Source organism: Ceratotherium simum, chromosome 13, assembly GCF_057802395.1.
Source record: "Ceratotherium simum simum isolate JZ-2026a chromosome 13, ASM5780239v1, whole genome shotgun sequence".
Lineage (NCBI taxonomy): Eukaryota > Metazoa > Chordata > Mammalia > Perissodactyla > Rhinocerotidae > Ceratotherium > Ceratotherium simum.
The window spans coordinates 37,248,665-37,266,454 of record NC_141912.1 but is presented as its reverse complement, the minus strand read 5'-3'; the positions used below and the strand labels follow the sequence as shown (position 1 = coordinate 37,266,454).

The window sequence follows — 17,790 nt, the reverse complement described above, 5'->3', positions numbered from 1 at the left end:
CCTAATTTCTCCTCTTCACAAATGCTGTTCCTTGTTTTTGAATTTCCATAGGATTAGAGAATTGTCTTTCACAACTTTCTTAAACATGTTTTAATATTATCTGAGTTTTGTCTCCTGTATATGACTCATTCTGAGCTGCTTTTTCCTGTATTATTTTTTATTATGGAAAATTTCAAACCTCTACAGAAGTAGAGAGAATAGAATAATAAACTCCTGTGCCGTTTTACCAGTGTCACCCAGCAATGATGAACTCATTGCTAGTCTGTTTTCACGTATATCCCCACCCTGCTACCCACTCCAGATTATTTTGAAAGTATATCCCAGGCATCTTATTTTCATTCATAAGTATGACTTTCTAAAAGATGATTCTTTTAGGTAACCATGATACCATTGTTACACCTAAAAAAGTTGACAATTCACTAATATCAAATATTTAGTCAGTTTTGCCAGTTATCTCATAAACATTCCTTTAATTTTGTTTGTTTGAAACAGGATCCAAATAAAATCCATGAATGCAAAATGGGGTACTATGTCTCTTAAATTGCTTTTACTATAGAGATTTTCCCTTTTTTTCCCCATACAATTTATGTGTTAAAGAAACTCCACTTATTTTGCTGATTGCATCCCCATGGTACTTAACATAGTCTCTGTTTCCCCAAGATTCGTATTTGAGTTTTGGGGGAGGGGTGAGGGGGACAGAGGAGAATGAGGGCAAGAATTCTTTATAGGTGGTGCTTAAAAGGGTCTTGAAACTTGAAACCTACGTCTTTTATTTCCTCATAATGAGCACATAGCAAGGAAAAGTTTGAATTGAACCTAAATTAGTGTCATTTATTTGTTGAAATACATTATTAACTTTAGACAAATGAACAATATAATTTTTGGGGTAATAGTTTTCCGTTTCTTAAAAAGCAATTGTTATTCCCTAACCTGTGGATCTGTGTTAAGTTTAGACTCACATGTTCACAAAAATAACTTGGAGTAGACTGTAAAGCAAAGTGCTGTTTGGAGCTAATAGCATCAAAATGATACTTAAGGGGCTGGCCCGGTGGCACAGCGGTTAAGTGCACGCACTCTGCTTCAGCGGCCCAAAGATTTACAGGTTCGGATCCCGGGCGCATACCAATGCACTGCTTGTCAAGCCATGGTGTGGCAGCATCCTATATAACATAGAGGAAGATGGGCACGGATGTTAGCCCAGGGCCAGTCTTCCTCAGCAGACAAAAAAAAGAAAGATACTTAAGAAATTAGCTAAAAGAAAACTTTGGTCTGGGGAAAACTTTGGAGAATTTATTTTAATCTCCATTATTAAGCAGTCATGACTTGTTACTTTTTAGAATAAATGAATTTTAAAATACCGTTTGCTTCTCCATTCACTCAGCACAAACATTTCACTGAAGATATTCAAACAAGGCAGTATCGCTCCTTGGAAGTTCTGATAGGATCTGGCTATAACACCCCTGCTGACATTTGGAGCACGGCATGCATGGTAATGATTTTTTCCTCTTGACCTTCACTTGTTATGTGGTAGATGCGTACCTTGCCCTGTTTGCTAATTTCAGAAGACCAGCAAATTAACAAACAGAAAAAGAATTTTTTTTGTGAATTATCACTGGCACTCTAAATCCTGTGCCTGGAGAGGTCTGAATTCAAAAGCTAGTTACAAATATCTGGAGTTTTATTTGATTCCTGCCAAGTTCCTGTGAGGTGAAGGAACCAAATGTTTCTTACTACAGGTTGTTGGCATGGGGTGGGTGGGGGGCAGTAAAAACAACTGCTCTAAGGTGGTCTTGCTTTTGACTAGGAGGTTACAGGTACCCTTTCCCTTTCAGCTGTGCTCTATTTTCAGATTAGGGAAACTGCTTCATTCTGTGCAGTTCAGCAGTTCCTCAGATAGCTTTGCATCTCACAAGATGTGAAGCCCAATTATCCGTAGATTCATAAGTTGCTGCTTTGTCCCTGGTAAGGAACTACTTGAGTAGTCAGCTTTAGTTGATATTAAATGATTTGCCACAAATAGCCTAATGTTGGAATGTGTTTATTATATTGTTTCTTGAAATGGAGTGTACTCTTCAATTTGTAATTGTGTGTTTATTACTTGTCTGTCTTCCACTACATTATAAGTGCCATCCTGGCAGGAGTCATGTCGGTTATGTATAGCTGTGTCTGGTTCAAGGCCTGGCACATTTTGAGTGGGTGCTTACAGTGCAATTCTGGTGCTAACTACCCAGACTTCACAGGTTAAGGGCATAGTTTCCCACAAGACTGCGCTCACTTCAGATACCAACCATAAGCTCTGGATCCACAGGCCGCCTGCACTTCTGACCAACTGGCTACAAATAGGAGGGTTCCACTATCCTTTCAGTTTCGCTAATTTGCTAGAATGACTCACAGAACTCGGAAAAGTGCTAAACTTACTATTATAGTTTTGTTATGAAGGATACAAATCAGGACTGGCCAAATGAAGACATGCATAGGGCAAAGCCTGAGGGGGTACCAAAGGTGAAGCTTCTGTGTCCTTAGGACATGTCACTTTCCCGGCACATGAATGTGTATCACCAGCCAGGGAAGCTCACCCAAGCTTCAGGTGCACAGAGTTTTTATTGAGATATCATTGCTTAGGCATGACTGATTGAATCATTGGTCACGTGGTTGAATTCAGTCTCCAGCCCCCTTCTCTTCCCTTCCCTGCAGGTTGGGAGATCAGGATGATAACACAGGGCTCAAAGCCTCAAGCCTCTAATCACACAGTTGATCTTGTTTAACTTGGGGGCGTGTCCAGCCCGAATCTTGAAACTATCTAGGGGCCTATCGTGAGTCACCTCATTAAGTGTAAACTTAAATGTGGTCTGAGGGGCTCACCATGAATAACAAAAGGCACTCTTATCACTGGAAATTCCAAGAATTTAGAGGCTCCCTCCCAGGAAACAGGAACAAAGAGGAAACAAATTCTTTATTAAACAACAGTATTAATAAATATTTGTGGGGCCGGCTCCGTGGCTTAGCGGTTAGGTGCGTGCGCTCTGATGCTGGCGGCCCGGGTTCGGATCCCGGGCACGCCCCAAGGCACCACCTCTCCGTCCAACCTGAGGCCGAGTCCCACGTACAGCAACTAGAAGGATGTGAACCTACGACATACAACTATCTACTGGGGCTTTGGGGGGAAAAAATGAATAAATAAAATCTTTAAAAAAAAAATAAATATTTGTGGTCCATCAAATGAGTGAACTAAATCAGAAACATATTAAACATATTAAACATTTCAATTAACATTTAGTATTCACAGTCAACTCTGGGAGAAACTTCAGACAGAGAGAAAGACAGACAAGAAACCCAGCCTGTTTTAGGTTATAGATTTCTTGACACCCACATTCCTGAAAAACATAGTCTTTCAAAGGTAATTGAGTTAAAACCATGTTGTTAATATGGCATGACCTTATAAATCATTCTGTTGTGGCATATCAATGGTCTTTTAAGGTGGAGGACTATCTGAAATAAAATAAGGTTTAATATCATGTGCATAAGATGAAAAAGCATTGGAATAAAACCTGACTTCTTTCTTGCCATACTTTAAAGCTTTGTAATTTGAGGAATTTGATTCAAATTGATTTGCTGCTAGAGAAAATAAGTGATAGCGGTGCCACCAACTACAAAATATAGCTAGTGTATAGATGGCATCTGATTTATTATGATGTAGTTCTTAATAGTAGGTTAATTGTTGGAGGGCAGTAGGTCCTGCTTGCTATTTAACATAGTTTTTACAATGTCAGGCTTAAGAAGTAAGGCAAAAAGATAAAAGGAGAATTAACCTTGCCCCCTGATTGGATCAGTTCACATGCAGAAATTTTCTTGACCAAGGGAGGGAAACCACTCTCTGACATGAGACAATATCATGAAAACTTGAGCTCATTTTGCTGATAGATGTAGAAATGTTGCTTTAAATTTGACCATACTCAGAGAGTTAAAATAAATCCTGGAATATCAGAAGTGCCTGAGAGAAATCATCCTGCATCCAATGCAATTAATTGCTGGAAAGATTGGGACCCTCTCTGAGAGGTAGAGATAAGTTGTGAGATTTGCCTACCACATTAGTGATTGGGACTACAAAGTTAGAAGGGCAGTAATAAAAAGAGAATGTTCTGTGAAGAAGAATAAAAATTAATAAAGAATAGGGGGCCAGCCTGGTGGCATAGAGGTTAAGTGCGCACGCTCTGCTGATGGCGGCCCGGGTTCAGATCCCGGGCACGCACCGATGCACCGCTTGTCAGGCCATGCTGTGGCGGCGCCCCATATAAAGTGGAGGAAGATGGGCACAGATGTTAACCCAGGGCCATTCTTCCTCAACAAAAAGAGGAGAATTGGTGTGGACGTTAGCTCAGGGCTGATCTTCCTCACACACACAAAAAAAAATTAATAAAGAATAAATGTTTTTAAGTTCTCCAAACATTCTGTGGATTTTGACAAATGTATAATGACATGTATCCACCATTATAGTGTCATACAGAATAGTTTCACTGCCCTAAAAATCCTCTATGTTCTGCTTATTTATCTATCCTTTGCTCCCCTCAACCCCTGCCCACCACAGATCTTTTTATTGTCTCCATAGTTTTGCCTTTTCCAGAGTGTTATATAATTGGAATCATACAATTAGCCTTTTCAGGTTGGTTTCTTTTGCTTCATAATACTCACTTGAGGTTCCTTCATGACTTGATCATTCATTTCTTTTTAGCACTGAATAATATTCCATTGTCTGGATTTTGTAACTGATTTTGCCTGTGTCTGTCCGCATGACCCTGACTGGCAGAGAGGAGGCTCTTTGGTCGGTGTGAGACAACCAGAGGAGTGGGAGTCAGCAGCAGTGGATTCTAGGAGGATGGGCTTTGCCTTTCCATTTTGGACACAGTTTTCTTTTTTTTCTTTTTTTTTTTTTTCGGTGAAGATGATTAGCCCTCAGCTAACCTCGTTTGCCAGTCCTCCTCTTTTTCCTGAGGAAGATTGGCCCTGAGCTAACATCTGCCCATCTTCCTCTATTTTATATATGGGACGCCTGTCACAGCATGGCTTGATAAGTGATGCATAGGTCTGTGCCCAGGATCCGAACCTGTGAACCCCGGGCCACTGAAGCAGAGCGCGCAAGCTTAACCGCTATGCCACCAGGCCGGCCGCCACAGTTTTCTCATCTATAAAGGAATGGTGTTCAGCTAGGTGTTTTGTAATCTGTAGCTTCCGCCAATTTTCATTTCTGGTATTGTGATCTTTTGGTTTGGTTTGCCTTGGTTTTTTGGCTGTCATCGTATTTGTAAAATTGTAACTATTAGCAACTACCTTATGTTCCAAAAATAAAGTTTTCTTGGAGAACTTTAGGTAACTAGATATAAGTATTTAGGTGGAAAAAAGTTAGAAAATTTTAAAATTTTAGAAAAATTTCTGTATTTTTTAAACTTTACTTCTATTATGTTTACTGAATGCCCACTAATAGTTTGAAAAATCAAAGTACTGGTTTCAGAAGAGATTAACAAATTGTGATGAATAAGAATCATAATTTGTTTCTGTTCTGCCTTGGGACTGTAAACCACAGGATAATTAATGGGTAGAACAAGTACCTGCTCTACCAGCGTGGTTCAGTTTCATAATGAACTGCTGGAATGTAAAATAGGCTAGGCCTTGCAAGAAGCCATAGCATCCCTGACATTTTAGAGACAATCCTGAAACTTCTGGTTTTGTGGCCTTACTCTGGACGGTAGTACAACCCAGGTGATACAGTTTTGAGAAAGGCTGTCTTGTCAGGGAACTGCAGAAACTGATACTGGCAAGCCACCGAGACCTAAACCTTGGTCTAATTTGAGAATGCGCCCCAACTAAATCCACCCCACAGTTCTTGAGATTGTCTGGACTACTTAGTACCATTGACTCAATCAAAATTGACCCATGACTAGCACTTGACTTAGAATTGTACTTTTATATCAGTAAGGTCCTTTTTAAAACTGCTATGTTGTTTTTGTAATCCAATTTTAATCAATAGAAAATTAATATAGCCCCTCAATCAGGTGCTGTCTTTCCGTACTGCTTGGCACTTATTCCAAAAGAAATCACTTTTTCAGATCCTGTTGAACACTGTTGACAAGAGGTTTTCTTGTAGGAGACACGTGCCTTTCTTTTCCTGGCTAGTGAATGCTAACCTGCCAGTCATGTAGCACATGAGTGGCTCCTCACTCCATTTACTCTTAATCTTTTTCTGATTTACTGTAGACCTAGGAATTGGGAACTCTCTAACTGGGACAGTTTAGGGGGTGCTTTCCAAAGCAAAACTTAAAAATGTACTTTTTGCCTAAGAGTCATAGGTGGAGAAATGTCTGGATTTTTTGGCTTTCATTTTGGGTACAGAATCTCAATTTCTAGCCGTGTGAAATTACAATGTAAGAAAATAAGACCTGCTCTTCTCATGAATAATTTAATAACTTAGATTCACCTTAATACCCAGATGTGCCCCTCTCTAAGCAAAAAGAAACTCAAGAGAGGAGAATTGCTGATTTGGGAAGGGGGTGGGTGGGACATGGAATAATCCACATGTTGATATTAACTGAGTTTTTGGTTTTTTCCTGCTCCATTTTGTTAATATACAGATGTGGACGGAAAGCTCTTTAGGAATAATCTTAGATATTTTTTTCTTAATGATCATCTGCAGGTTTTTCCAAGAAGAAAAAATTACTTCTTATTGAGCCAAGTAGCAGTAAGCTTCCCAAAGACCTTTTTTTTTCTTTCTTTCTGATGCCTTTATGTGCTATCCTCTTTTTCTTAGGCCTTTGAACTGGCCACAGGCGACTATTTGTTTGAACCTCATTCAGGGGAAGAGTACACTAGAGATGAAGGTGAGTCCCCTTAACCAAGGATTTCTGGGCATGGTTGGTACACTTTCCACAGGCAGCCAACGTCATGTGTTAGTACTGAAGAGCGTTAGTCTTTTTAGTATGCTACATATATATAAATCCCAGAAAAGATCGAAATGTAAGATGTTTTATATTAGGTGTTAGATATACTAGATATTTTATTATAGATGTTAAAGAACTCTATATAAGTATTAGAGAAAAGGCTACAATTGGTTAAACTAAAACTTGTATTTGCCACTTAATTTCTTCTAAAACATCTAGTTATCTTCCTTTCTATATAAATCAGTGATTCATTCTTTACCCAGTTTGAATCTCCCTGTTCAACAACTTGTTGCTCAGTTATGCCTCCAGCTTTATTTGGAAGTCAATAATTTTAATGTACAAACACACTACTTGAATACAGAGACTGTATCCTATTTGTCTTTATCAATTTTGTGACATTTAGCATTCTTTTTTCCCCTTTCTGAAAATTAAAGCCATATTTTTTTCTTTTTAAATGATACTAACATTTAGAATTCCATTTTAAAACAAAATATGATTGATTTACATTTTGTGATACCAACTTGGGCTTTTCCCACTATCACTTGCTCCATCTGAGAGGCTATGAAAGCAGACAACTGAATGTGTGATGTTTTTCCGTATCATGGTGGCAGATAACTAAATGAATTAATAATGTGAATGAAAAAACTATAAAAGAAATGTTTATTTTACAGTTTAGGCAGCTTTTGTTTTCAGGATTATGGGGATTACTTTGAGAAAGCACTAGCAACATACCCTCCCGATGTGGAAAATATGTCCTTTAATTTCTGTGCTTTCCTTGATTCTTTGGGAAATCAGGTTTTGTGCTCTATAAAACCAAGAATGCTCTCTATTTCTCAGACTGTAGTCCCTTGGGATATTAATAGGCAATGTTAGTAGGGCCTGCTGATAATTCCTAACAAGTACTTTTTGGAAAGTGCTATGCTAACTAATTCTCATAGCCAAATGCCTATTTTAGTGAGTATGGTTTAGCTATGTTTTCTATACATAAGCCCCTTGTAAGAATATACTGTAATTATTACCTCTGTGCACACTTGATTTTCCCTGTTCTCTGCTTGCTTTTTTCCTGTTATAAGTTTCAGGCTATAGACTTATATTGTTTTAGAAATGCCCTACTATGTCTGTTTGGAAAATAATTAATTTCTCTTTACTTCCCTAGACTCCCTAAAAATAGTGTGTGGCACAGAACACATATAGTGGCTAGAATTACATTGCGTAGGAATTTATGCTACCAAACCTGAAAATTGAAATGTATATGAAAAATCCCAAATAGAGAACCATCTGCCCTAGATATTTAGATCCTAATTTGTTCCCTCCTGTACAGTCAATACTAATAGTCCTTCAATGAAACCTAAAACTACTGCAGTTTGGCATGTAAGAGCAGGAAAAAGCAAACCCTTAGCCCCTGGCTACTGTATGTGTAGTTTGTTACAAGTCGTGGTAGGACTGGGGCCTAAGTAGCATGTCCTCTGTTAGTGTTGACATTCCGCAACCCTAACTCTTGGAATAAAACTTGATAATTTTGCCTATCAAGTATATCAATCCTGATTAATTGATAAGCCAGAGATAGGTTGGTGGAATTAAATGTAAAATAACAATTTCAAGGGGAAAATAATTCCGGGGTATAGGAAAAATATTAAAAGAACCAATATTTCACTTGGAAGTTTACGGTAAGATAAACCGTAGTCTTATTTATAATTAATTTATACAAAGACATTTGCAGGTCCTGCCTAAAATCAGCAGAAATTTCTTGCCAGCCAAGTACTTGTTACCAAACCATAAATTCAATCAAAACTTTCCAAAGTTTATAGTGAATTCATGAATGGAAAAGCCCTTTTAAAATGACAGCACTGAATCCTTTACATGAGAAATAGGTATGACCTGAAATCTTCACAAATTCCCAGATAACATGGATATTCTAGCATATTATTCCCCTATAAGATACATTAATGGAAGTTTTTAAGTGATTCCTTTTGACCTTGATGATTCTATAACTGCAGGATTAAGGTCATTTATAAAACTCTTTTGTGGCTAGGAGCCATCACTTTTTAAAACTTCTTCATATTCTTAGTTTCTGTCACCTGCAGAGTGAGAAAGGTGGTGGGGCCGCCTATAAGTGTGGATGCTGGCTGGTCCCAAGCTCACCTCCTCATGACAGACTGCACGCCTCCCTGGCAGTGCTCACAGTCCTTGTTCACGCTGGAACAGCTACAAGGCACTTCATGACTTGGACATTTTAGTGTCCTACAGGTAGTCAAGTAGCTATACTTTAAAATGTCTGTGCTAATTTTTACTTGAAAAATGTGATTTATTTTTTTTAAAAAAACAACTCTAGACAAGACATGATAAGATGTGGGTTTTCATTTGAGTTCTAGGTCTTATTAGCCCTGTAGCTTCAAGTAGGCCATTTGTTTTCTCTGAGGTTTCATTTTCTCATCTTAAAAATGGGGTATTAATCTTTGGCCTGTTTTACAAGGTGATTGTGAAAACTCAGATAATCATATGTGAGTGCTTTAATTGTCATGAACATTCTTAGATAAAGTGATATTATCACTGCTTGAAGCCCAGAGCAGTATTATAAATAAATAACAGTTCTAGAATGTCTAAAGCATGTTGGTAGTTTTTTACCTTACCTAAAAAACCCACTTGAACCTAGATATATAGACAAAATAGAACTAAAGATGTAGATAAGCCTCCAAACTCCAGAATGGAACTTACCAGCTACTATCAGGTGACCAACCACCTGAAATAATTCTTGGCCTTCCCAGTCTCCCCTTGAGTATCCTTGGTTTTATTTGTACTTACTTTTAAACAGCTAGTCCTTGAAAAAGCTATTCATAGAAAAACCTCTTTTGCAGCTTGTCCTTGATCCTGTTCTTCTTACCCTTCTATTTTAGACCACATTGCGCACATTATAGAGCTGATAGGCAGAATTCCAAGACGCTTTGCCCTCAGTGGGAAATATTCACAGGACTTCTTCAATCGCAGAGGTAGTATTGTTAACATGAGTTTTCATCTAGGCCCAGGGATACAACTTCAGGAAGCAGAGCATTCACACCGAGATTGTTTTTTAGTTATCACTCAAGTCCCACTGGAATGGGCGCCTGATTTTATATGGTTTTCTGGATTCTCCATTAGATGGATAGAGTCCTCTTCTTCCCATTTAGGACAGAAAGCAAACCTGAAATGCTTTACAGAAAGGTGTGCATGCTACTCTTTCTGCCAGTGTCTAGAACTGCGTTTGTTACTCCTGTTATGTATGTCTTTTTTCCCCCCCCTCTTGAAATGTTTGAAACATACAGATCACATTGCATTGATCATAGAACTTCTGGGGAAGGTGCCTCGCAAGCTCATTGTGGCAGGAAAATATTCCAAGGAATTTTTCACCAAAAAAGGTAAAATAAATGTGTTTGTTCCCAGACATTAAGAAGGCAAAGGTGTTTAAAAATGAAGAGGTAAGTACAGCTGGGTACATGTTCCCAACACCTACAGAAGGATGGTCCTGGCTTAAATGTTGAGCTGTGACTTAGCAGAGAGGTGACATAGTGTGGTCATGAGCAGAGACTGGAGCTAGACTGTCTGGGTTGAAATCCCAGCTGCTCTACTAGTTATGTGGTCTTTGACGCAACCTCAGTTTACTGATTTCTAAATGGGGATAATAATAGTGTTTACTTCGTGTTAAATTAGTTACTATGTGTATAATACCTGGCACATAGTTGGTTAATTACTCCAACTACAGCACTTCTAAAAAATGGTCAAATTTTTGCTAGCATTTGGTCTAAGAACTGCCTCTTGATAGGCAAGCAGTTTAGTTTAAGCTTCTTAAGTGCAGGACTACATTTTACTCATCTTGTTAGCCCATTGACACCTAACACAGTCACTTCAACACATCAGTCATATGAATTAACTTTACACTGGGCAGTTTCATAAGTTTATGTTATCACTTATTAGTGAAGGAAACAAAGATAAAACTCTCACCTCAAATTTTTGACTTGATAATATATGGTGGCATATTTAAATATGTATTTCTTAATGCATTCCAAATAAAATTTAAAAGCTGGAATGTGAAAACGTGACCTAGAAGGGACTAGAAAACTGTTAGGCCTTTTTTTCCCTTTTTGCCATGATTCCCTTTTTCCTCACAACCTCTACACTAGTGTTGAGAAAAATCATTTTTCTCAACACTTGACAGCAAGCATCCTCAGAAACATTTCTTAATGTTTCTCTTTTAGGCAGGAAAATGGTGACATGCTTCATAAGAGTTCCTCCTTGTGTGCAAAGTCAGATTAACAGCATGTACAGTGTACAAAGTAGCTCATTAAATAGGCACTCGCTGCCTACAGAAGAGACTTCAAATAATTGTCCTATAAGAACAAATTTTAAAGCAGCATTTACTTAAATAAGCCACTGATAATTGACTATCTTCTTAAAAAATTGTCACTTCAAAGAAGCAAAAATTAGATTGGCGTTCCAGAATAGTACAGACTGTCATGCAGCTGTATCTGAAAGCTGTATGGGGTTTGTTCTTTTGGTTTTGTTGCTTTTATACATATTTTGACATGGTTTTAGCTTTTTACTTTTAAATTACTGCCTCATTTTGAAGCAACATTAGACTGTCAAGCCAAAAAAAAGAGTACAAGCAAATTGTTCTTGGTATGTGGTGATAAACTGCCTCTGAACACCATATGAGACCATGTTCTGTATATAGGCATTTAATCTTCATTTTAGTGAATACCTGGTTCCTGATAGGCCTACCCAATTTGACTGGGACAAAAAATGAGGAATGAGGGAGCAAGCAAATGATCTTAAATTTTTAGGCCCTTGTGAAAAATGGAGACACATCTTTCCAAAGAACGCGTTTGAGAAGAGAGGTGCTTTGTGAATGGAGAATGATTAGATTCCGATGGCAAAATTTGATTCTTTATAGACTACTTGGATTAGTTCCTGATTTCCACAAAAGGATCTTGTCACTTATCAGTGTTGGTCAGTTTCTTTTGTACTCATCTTTACCATAGGTGACCTGAAACACATCACGAAGCTGAAACCCTGGGGCCTTTTTGAGGTTCTAGTGGAGAAGTATGAGTGGTCTCAGGAAGAAGCAGCTGGCTTCACAGATTTCTTACTGCCCATGTTGGAGCTGATCCCTGAGAAGAGAGCCACTGCCGCCGATTGTCTCCGGCACCCTTGGCTCAACTCCTAAGCCCCAGCCCAGCACCGCAGCAGAGATCACATGCTGAGCCTCCTCCCCTCCCCTTCAAGCATTTCCCTCTTCCTTTTTCAGGATGAAGCTCTTCCTTCAAGGGTTTCTAGGTTTTGTTTTGTTGTTTTTTTTTAATCCAACATGTTCATTTGGGTTTGTCTTACTTGACCCTGTGGAGATCCCCCACAGCCATTGGGCATCCTAGGTGAATTTGGCCTTGATTGGGCTCTGCCAAAGACTAATGGACTAAAATGTGAAACAGCCTCTCACCTTGTACCCTTGTCTTTCCACTAGGACATCCTTTAAATTATAAGCATCCTTTTTAAAAAGAGCTATGAAGATGTATGAGCTCATCCTTTTATTCACTGACTCTAAGAGTCAAATTTTTTAGTGCATATTCTCTTGCCAGCATAAGGATGAGGAGGGGAGAGGGCGTCACTTCTGTGTACAGCAGAGACATTAAACTCGCTGTGTCCAGGCTGCATCATCTTCCTGGATTGTTTCTGTTGTCCCCTTTGTTCACATTTTTTCCTGCAACTTTTAAGCTACTATCTTTTTAGCTGAGCTGTATAAACACCAAGTTTGAGTACCTAATTTTATCACTGTTCAAAGCACTGTCAAATTTCTTTCATCCTTTAATAACTCTAAGATCCTTGAATCTTCAGTCTGATTTTTGATGGAAACAAAAACAGAACCATTGACTAGTCATTTCTTCAGAACCACAAATGTTCTGCAAACAGTCCTTTCCTATGTGTCTTCTGTTACCCTAACAGCAGAGTTATTTTGATTATTTGTTTTGTTTTTTATTTTTTGAATCCCTGGCTGGCACTTTACTCATTGCACTTGAGTTTATTGCCCTATTACTAAAGAATTTAGGACTACTCTAGAAGGGAGATCTGGGTTTCAGAGATTTCCCATCTAAGAAGAAAATGTCCTAGAATTCTTGATTCTTTTCCAGTCTCCTACTTTTATTTACAGCTTTTTCTTTACCTTATCCAAAATCTAGCCTTGAAGCCGTTTCCCTCTGTGGCTTTGCCTTGCTCACTTTCTCAGAGGCTTCAGGTCTTAATGAAATCCCAGGATAAAAGAACCAAGGGGAGGGGTGGGATGGCACTTTTTTTCATTGTTGTTTATTTTGAGGGTTTTTTTTTTTTTTTTTGGTTTAAAATTTGCCATTCTCTGCTGCTATTTCCTTGTATAATATAAGTTTTTAACTGCAATTTTGAGATGATTGAGATGTACTTGAGGCTTTTTTTTTTTTTTTTTTTTAAAGAGAAAAGGCTTTGTGAATCTTATTTTAGGATGGGCCTCTCCTAGACTTGCCCTAGACATTACATATTCCTCGGGTCGTACTGAAAAGCAAAAACGGGGCAGAATTGGGGTCACAGCCACTTGTTCAGCACGGACCAAGTGGGCCTTGGGGATTACAGCATTCTCCAGAAGCCGCTACAGGACTCTGATTTACAGAAAGCCAAGGAGGTGCAACTTGAGGCTCTACTAGCAAAGCTACCGATGAGACTGTTGGGTAGCCAACTTTCTGTTCGGGAGATTGGAATCTAGATTCTGTCATTTATCCACCAACCATGGCAAAGGAAAAAGTGGTGCAATTATGCAATCCATTTAACTCATAACCCTGAGTAACTATGGCCAGCCACTCATCGAATCCTTGATTGGGTAGTCCTGAAATCAGACATGTTCTTCCTGTAGAAAGAATTTTAAGTGAGGCTCTCTATGCACCTATCAAGAATAAAGAGAACAGATTGTATCAAACAACGGCAGGGAAAATCCTTCAGCAATTCTGATCCACTTTGGGTTTTCAATTATATATATATCTAAAGCAATAGCAGACTAGAACTGAATTCTTTTCTATACTATGAAATCACAATTGTGGAATTATAAGAATTCTGGTGATGATATTAATGTGAAATAACCAAAACACACACACACAAATAGAAGGCCCCACTTGAACAATTGACATGATAAATTTTAATTAGCGAGAACCTGTAACTTCATTTTGGAAATGCTTCCCCACCAAATAAGGGCTTTTCCTCCTATCATTTAAAGACCAGATGAATTAGAAGCCGTAGAAAGAGGCAGCTGTAGAATTTGATCTTCCAAGTACCCCATGGCCTTTATTGAATTTAATCATAATACTGTCAAATTGCCGTGATCTCACTAAAGGATTTCTATTTGCTGTCAGTTAAAAATAAAACACTGAATACATTTTTATTCTTTCTACTGGGTGCATTGTCTGTTTTCTTTGTAAATGCAGTACAATAAACAAATTATTTAATAACCTACATGTTTCCAGAAGCTTTCTGTTCATTTGTTGCCCAGGTTGGTCTGCCCGGAGATTCAGAATGGAGAAAAGCATTGGTTGAGTATGTTTTTTGAACTTAAATATGCGATGAAACTGTACAATTGAACACATGCCATTTTGTGGGGTTTGTAGCTTTGCTTCTATCTTTAAATTGAGGGTGGGGCGGGATTGACAAAGTACATTTTGGAAAATTCTAAGAAAATTGTTATTCCCTACATCTGATAGCATTTTCCCCGAATATTTGCGGTGTATTTTTTTCCTCAGATTACAATTGCAGTATATGCAAAATGCCAAAGATATGTGAACTCTGACTAAGGCACTGGCATGATGAACACTATTGTACACAGCTTTTCATACACTTGTCTCATTCACTCCTTGGGATAAATTCTTAGAAAGGGAAAGGCTGGGCCAAAGAGTAAGCACATTTTTAAGGCTTCTAATAAATGTAACCTAACTTAAGGGGAGAACAGTTGGGACTGTTTCGCTGTGACCAGCAGTGTTTGAATGGGCCTGTTGTAATCTCACCTGTTTTATTCCTAATAACCAATTTGATTGCCAAAACAAGGGAGTGTCTTGTTTTAATTTGTGTATTGGGATGACTAGTGAAGTCAGAAATTTGTTTCATGGGTTTTATTGGTCATTTGTATTTTTTGGCTATTTGCCTGTGTAACTCAGCTTTCTTTTGGTGCGCTCCCCTATTTTATGATTTGGTAAGGATTTGTTATACATTAAAGGTAATCCATTTTTGTCATTTTTCATCACTCTTCCAGTTTTTAATTTGCCGTTTGTTTTTATTTGTGGTATTTTTTAGTGTTACTCATAGAAAGTCCTTTCCCACCTCTGAACTACATAAACTGTTCTAGTTCATTTGTTTTAATTGTGGCATACTTAAGACATAGAGTGTGTTCATATTGTAGTGTTGACCAGATGTAACCTGTTTAAAAAACAATCTAAAAAAATTAAATTGGAATTCATCAGTATGTTCACCAGACTGACCAATCTAGGCAGCCCCTCTAAGACTTGTGTTAAATATATGGACCTAGAACTTGGAGGGTTTGGGAAAACTTAAGTGCTGTCCCAGGAGAGCTTGTAGCTACCTGAAAAGAATTAGCCATCTGTGGTGGAGTTGCAACCCCACCTTGAACTCTTGATTTGCCCTGAGTGTCCGCAGGGAAACCATTACCTGCTCCAGAGCAGGCCCAGTTTACAAATGGACTTGATTACTGCCCATTCTTTTATTTTTGAAGCCTGTAGAGTCATCCAGTTTGGCCTTATCAGGAAAGTGATTTGCTCTTAGACTACTGTATCACAGAAAATCGGTGATTTATTAATAATAGAATCTAAACTTATATTTGCTCCAAAAGTAAGGGCTTATGACACCAGAGAAACTTGAATAGTTCTTTGTTTTGCCCACCAATTTGGTGCCTTTGGAGTTAGCAAGGCAGTGGTAACGTAGACCTCTTTCACAGTCTTCAAAACAATATATAAAGATAAGTATGTAAATTTATATAAAGATAACTTGAGACCTACTGAGGAGGAAGTTTGTTTTTATGTCACTGCAGTCTTGTTTTTAAAAGTTGGAATTTGTTTTGTTTTGTTTTGTTTTGCTGAGGAAGATTCACCCTGAGCTAACATTCGCTGCCAATCTTCCTCTTTTTGTATGTGAGCCGCCACCACAGCATGGCCACTGACAGAGGTGTGGTGTAGGTCTGCGCCCGGGGAACCGAACCTGGGCCACTGAAGCAGAGAGCACTGAACTTAACCACTAGGCCACCAGGGCTGGCCCTAAAAGTTGGAATTTAAAAACTACATGGTATGATATGCATTTGTCTTTAAGTCCTTGCACAAATATTAATCCACACCAAGTCCTGAGATATCAGAAATATGCCAATTAAAAAGCCAGAAAATTGAGATCATGTTAAGTGTTTAAAAGTTTTGATCAAGTAATTGAGCAAATTTACATTAGTACCTAGTTCTGTTACTGACTGCACCATTCCTTGTAAGGGGAGAAGAAAAAGAAGGATTACGAAGGGCCGGCCCTGTGGCTTGGTGGTTAAGTGCGCGCGCTGCGATGCTGGCGGCCCGGGTTCGGATCCCGGGTGCGCATCGAGGCACCACTTCTCCGTTCATCCTGAGGCCGAGTCCCACATACAGCAACTAGAAGGATGTGCAGCTACGACACACAACTATCCACTGGGGCTTTGGGGGGAAAAAATAAAATAAATAAAATCTTTAAAAAAAAAAAAATAAAGAAACAGCAGCAAAGGATAAAATAGTGTTTAAAAAAAAAAAAAAAGGGGAGAAGAGTTTTTAATACATAGATCAATTTGATTTTATATCCTCCCAAGTTCACTTTTTATCATAATCTTCTCTTTTGTCCTTAATTCAGATCTATTTTTGCCCATTTAATACAATAACAAGCCTTGCCCTCCATTTGGCGGAACTGGACTGTGTACAGAAGTGCATCAGCTGCCTGCAATTTGAGTGATGTTCTTAGAAGCTGTGCCCTTCAGGTACTGCATTGGCTGCTTTGGATTTGCTAAATATAAAGGAAAGTATGGTTAATGTTGGGAGGTTAGTGGACCCTACTATAAATTCCCTTGAGGTTAGATGACCAAAGTGCGATGAGTTTTGAGGTTTAGGGCCCTTTCATCTAACGCAGCTTAGTACAAAACAGACATGTATCCATCAGCATGTAAGGTTACTAGAATCTAGTCTTTGTTCCAGTAAAGCATTGTGGTAAATGCCCATTTCAGCAGAAAATTAATTATGAAGAAGTAAGAAAAACCACTTTTAAAAGAACCCTAATGATTCCCACCTCCTGGTATTCAGGCACTTACGTAGTCTAATCACCTTGAATGTCAGCTGGCCTTAGTGACTGTTCTAACAATCAAATTAGCACAGAAGTGACAATGTCACTTCTGAGATTGGGTTACAAAGTGGCTGTGGCTTCTGTAGGTGCCCCCTCTTGCTGTGTCTTGGAACCCTTGCCCTGGGGAAGCACGCGGCCATATGAGTAGCCCTATGGAGAGGCCTGCAGCCAGCGGGGAACTCAGGCACTCAGTACCACATCCTGTGAGAAACTGAGTCCTGCACACAACCACTGAGCTTGGAAGCAGATCCAACACCTTAATTGCAGCCCTGTGAGAAACCTTCAGGCAGAGACACTTAGCTAAGCCTTGCCGGATTCCCAACCCACTGACTGAAATGTAAGCCACTGAGTTCTGGTAATTTGTTATGCAGCTATAGGTAGCTAAAACAGGGATGCAAGATAGCATTTAGGATATCCTTCCAGTTCACCTTTCAGATATAAATGACTGGTCCCTCTCTTAATCATATCTGCT

General features: G+C 38.8%; 1 protein-coding gene across 1 annotated transcript in view; it reads left to right on the top strand.

Annotated features, from left to right (window-relative positions):
- The window catches only part of SRPK1 (SRSF protein kinase 1), a 74,204-nt gene extending 59,778 nt beyond the window's left edge, over positions 1-14,426 (top strand). The window contains 4 exon segments of the mRNA XM_087438513.1: positions 1,382-1,489; positions 6,800-6,869; positions 10,229-10,321; positions 11,942-14,426. Coding sequence (XP_087294639.1) covers positions 1,382-1,489; positions 6,800-6,869; positions 10,229-10,321; positions 11,942-12,126 — 456 coding nt within the window. The 3' untranslated portion in view covers positions 12,127-14,426.
- Positions 14,427-17,790: the final 3,364 nt, after the last annotated feature.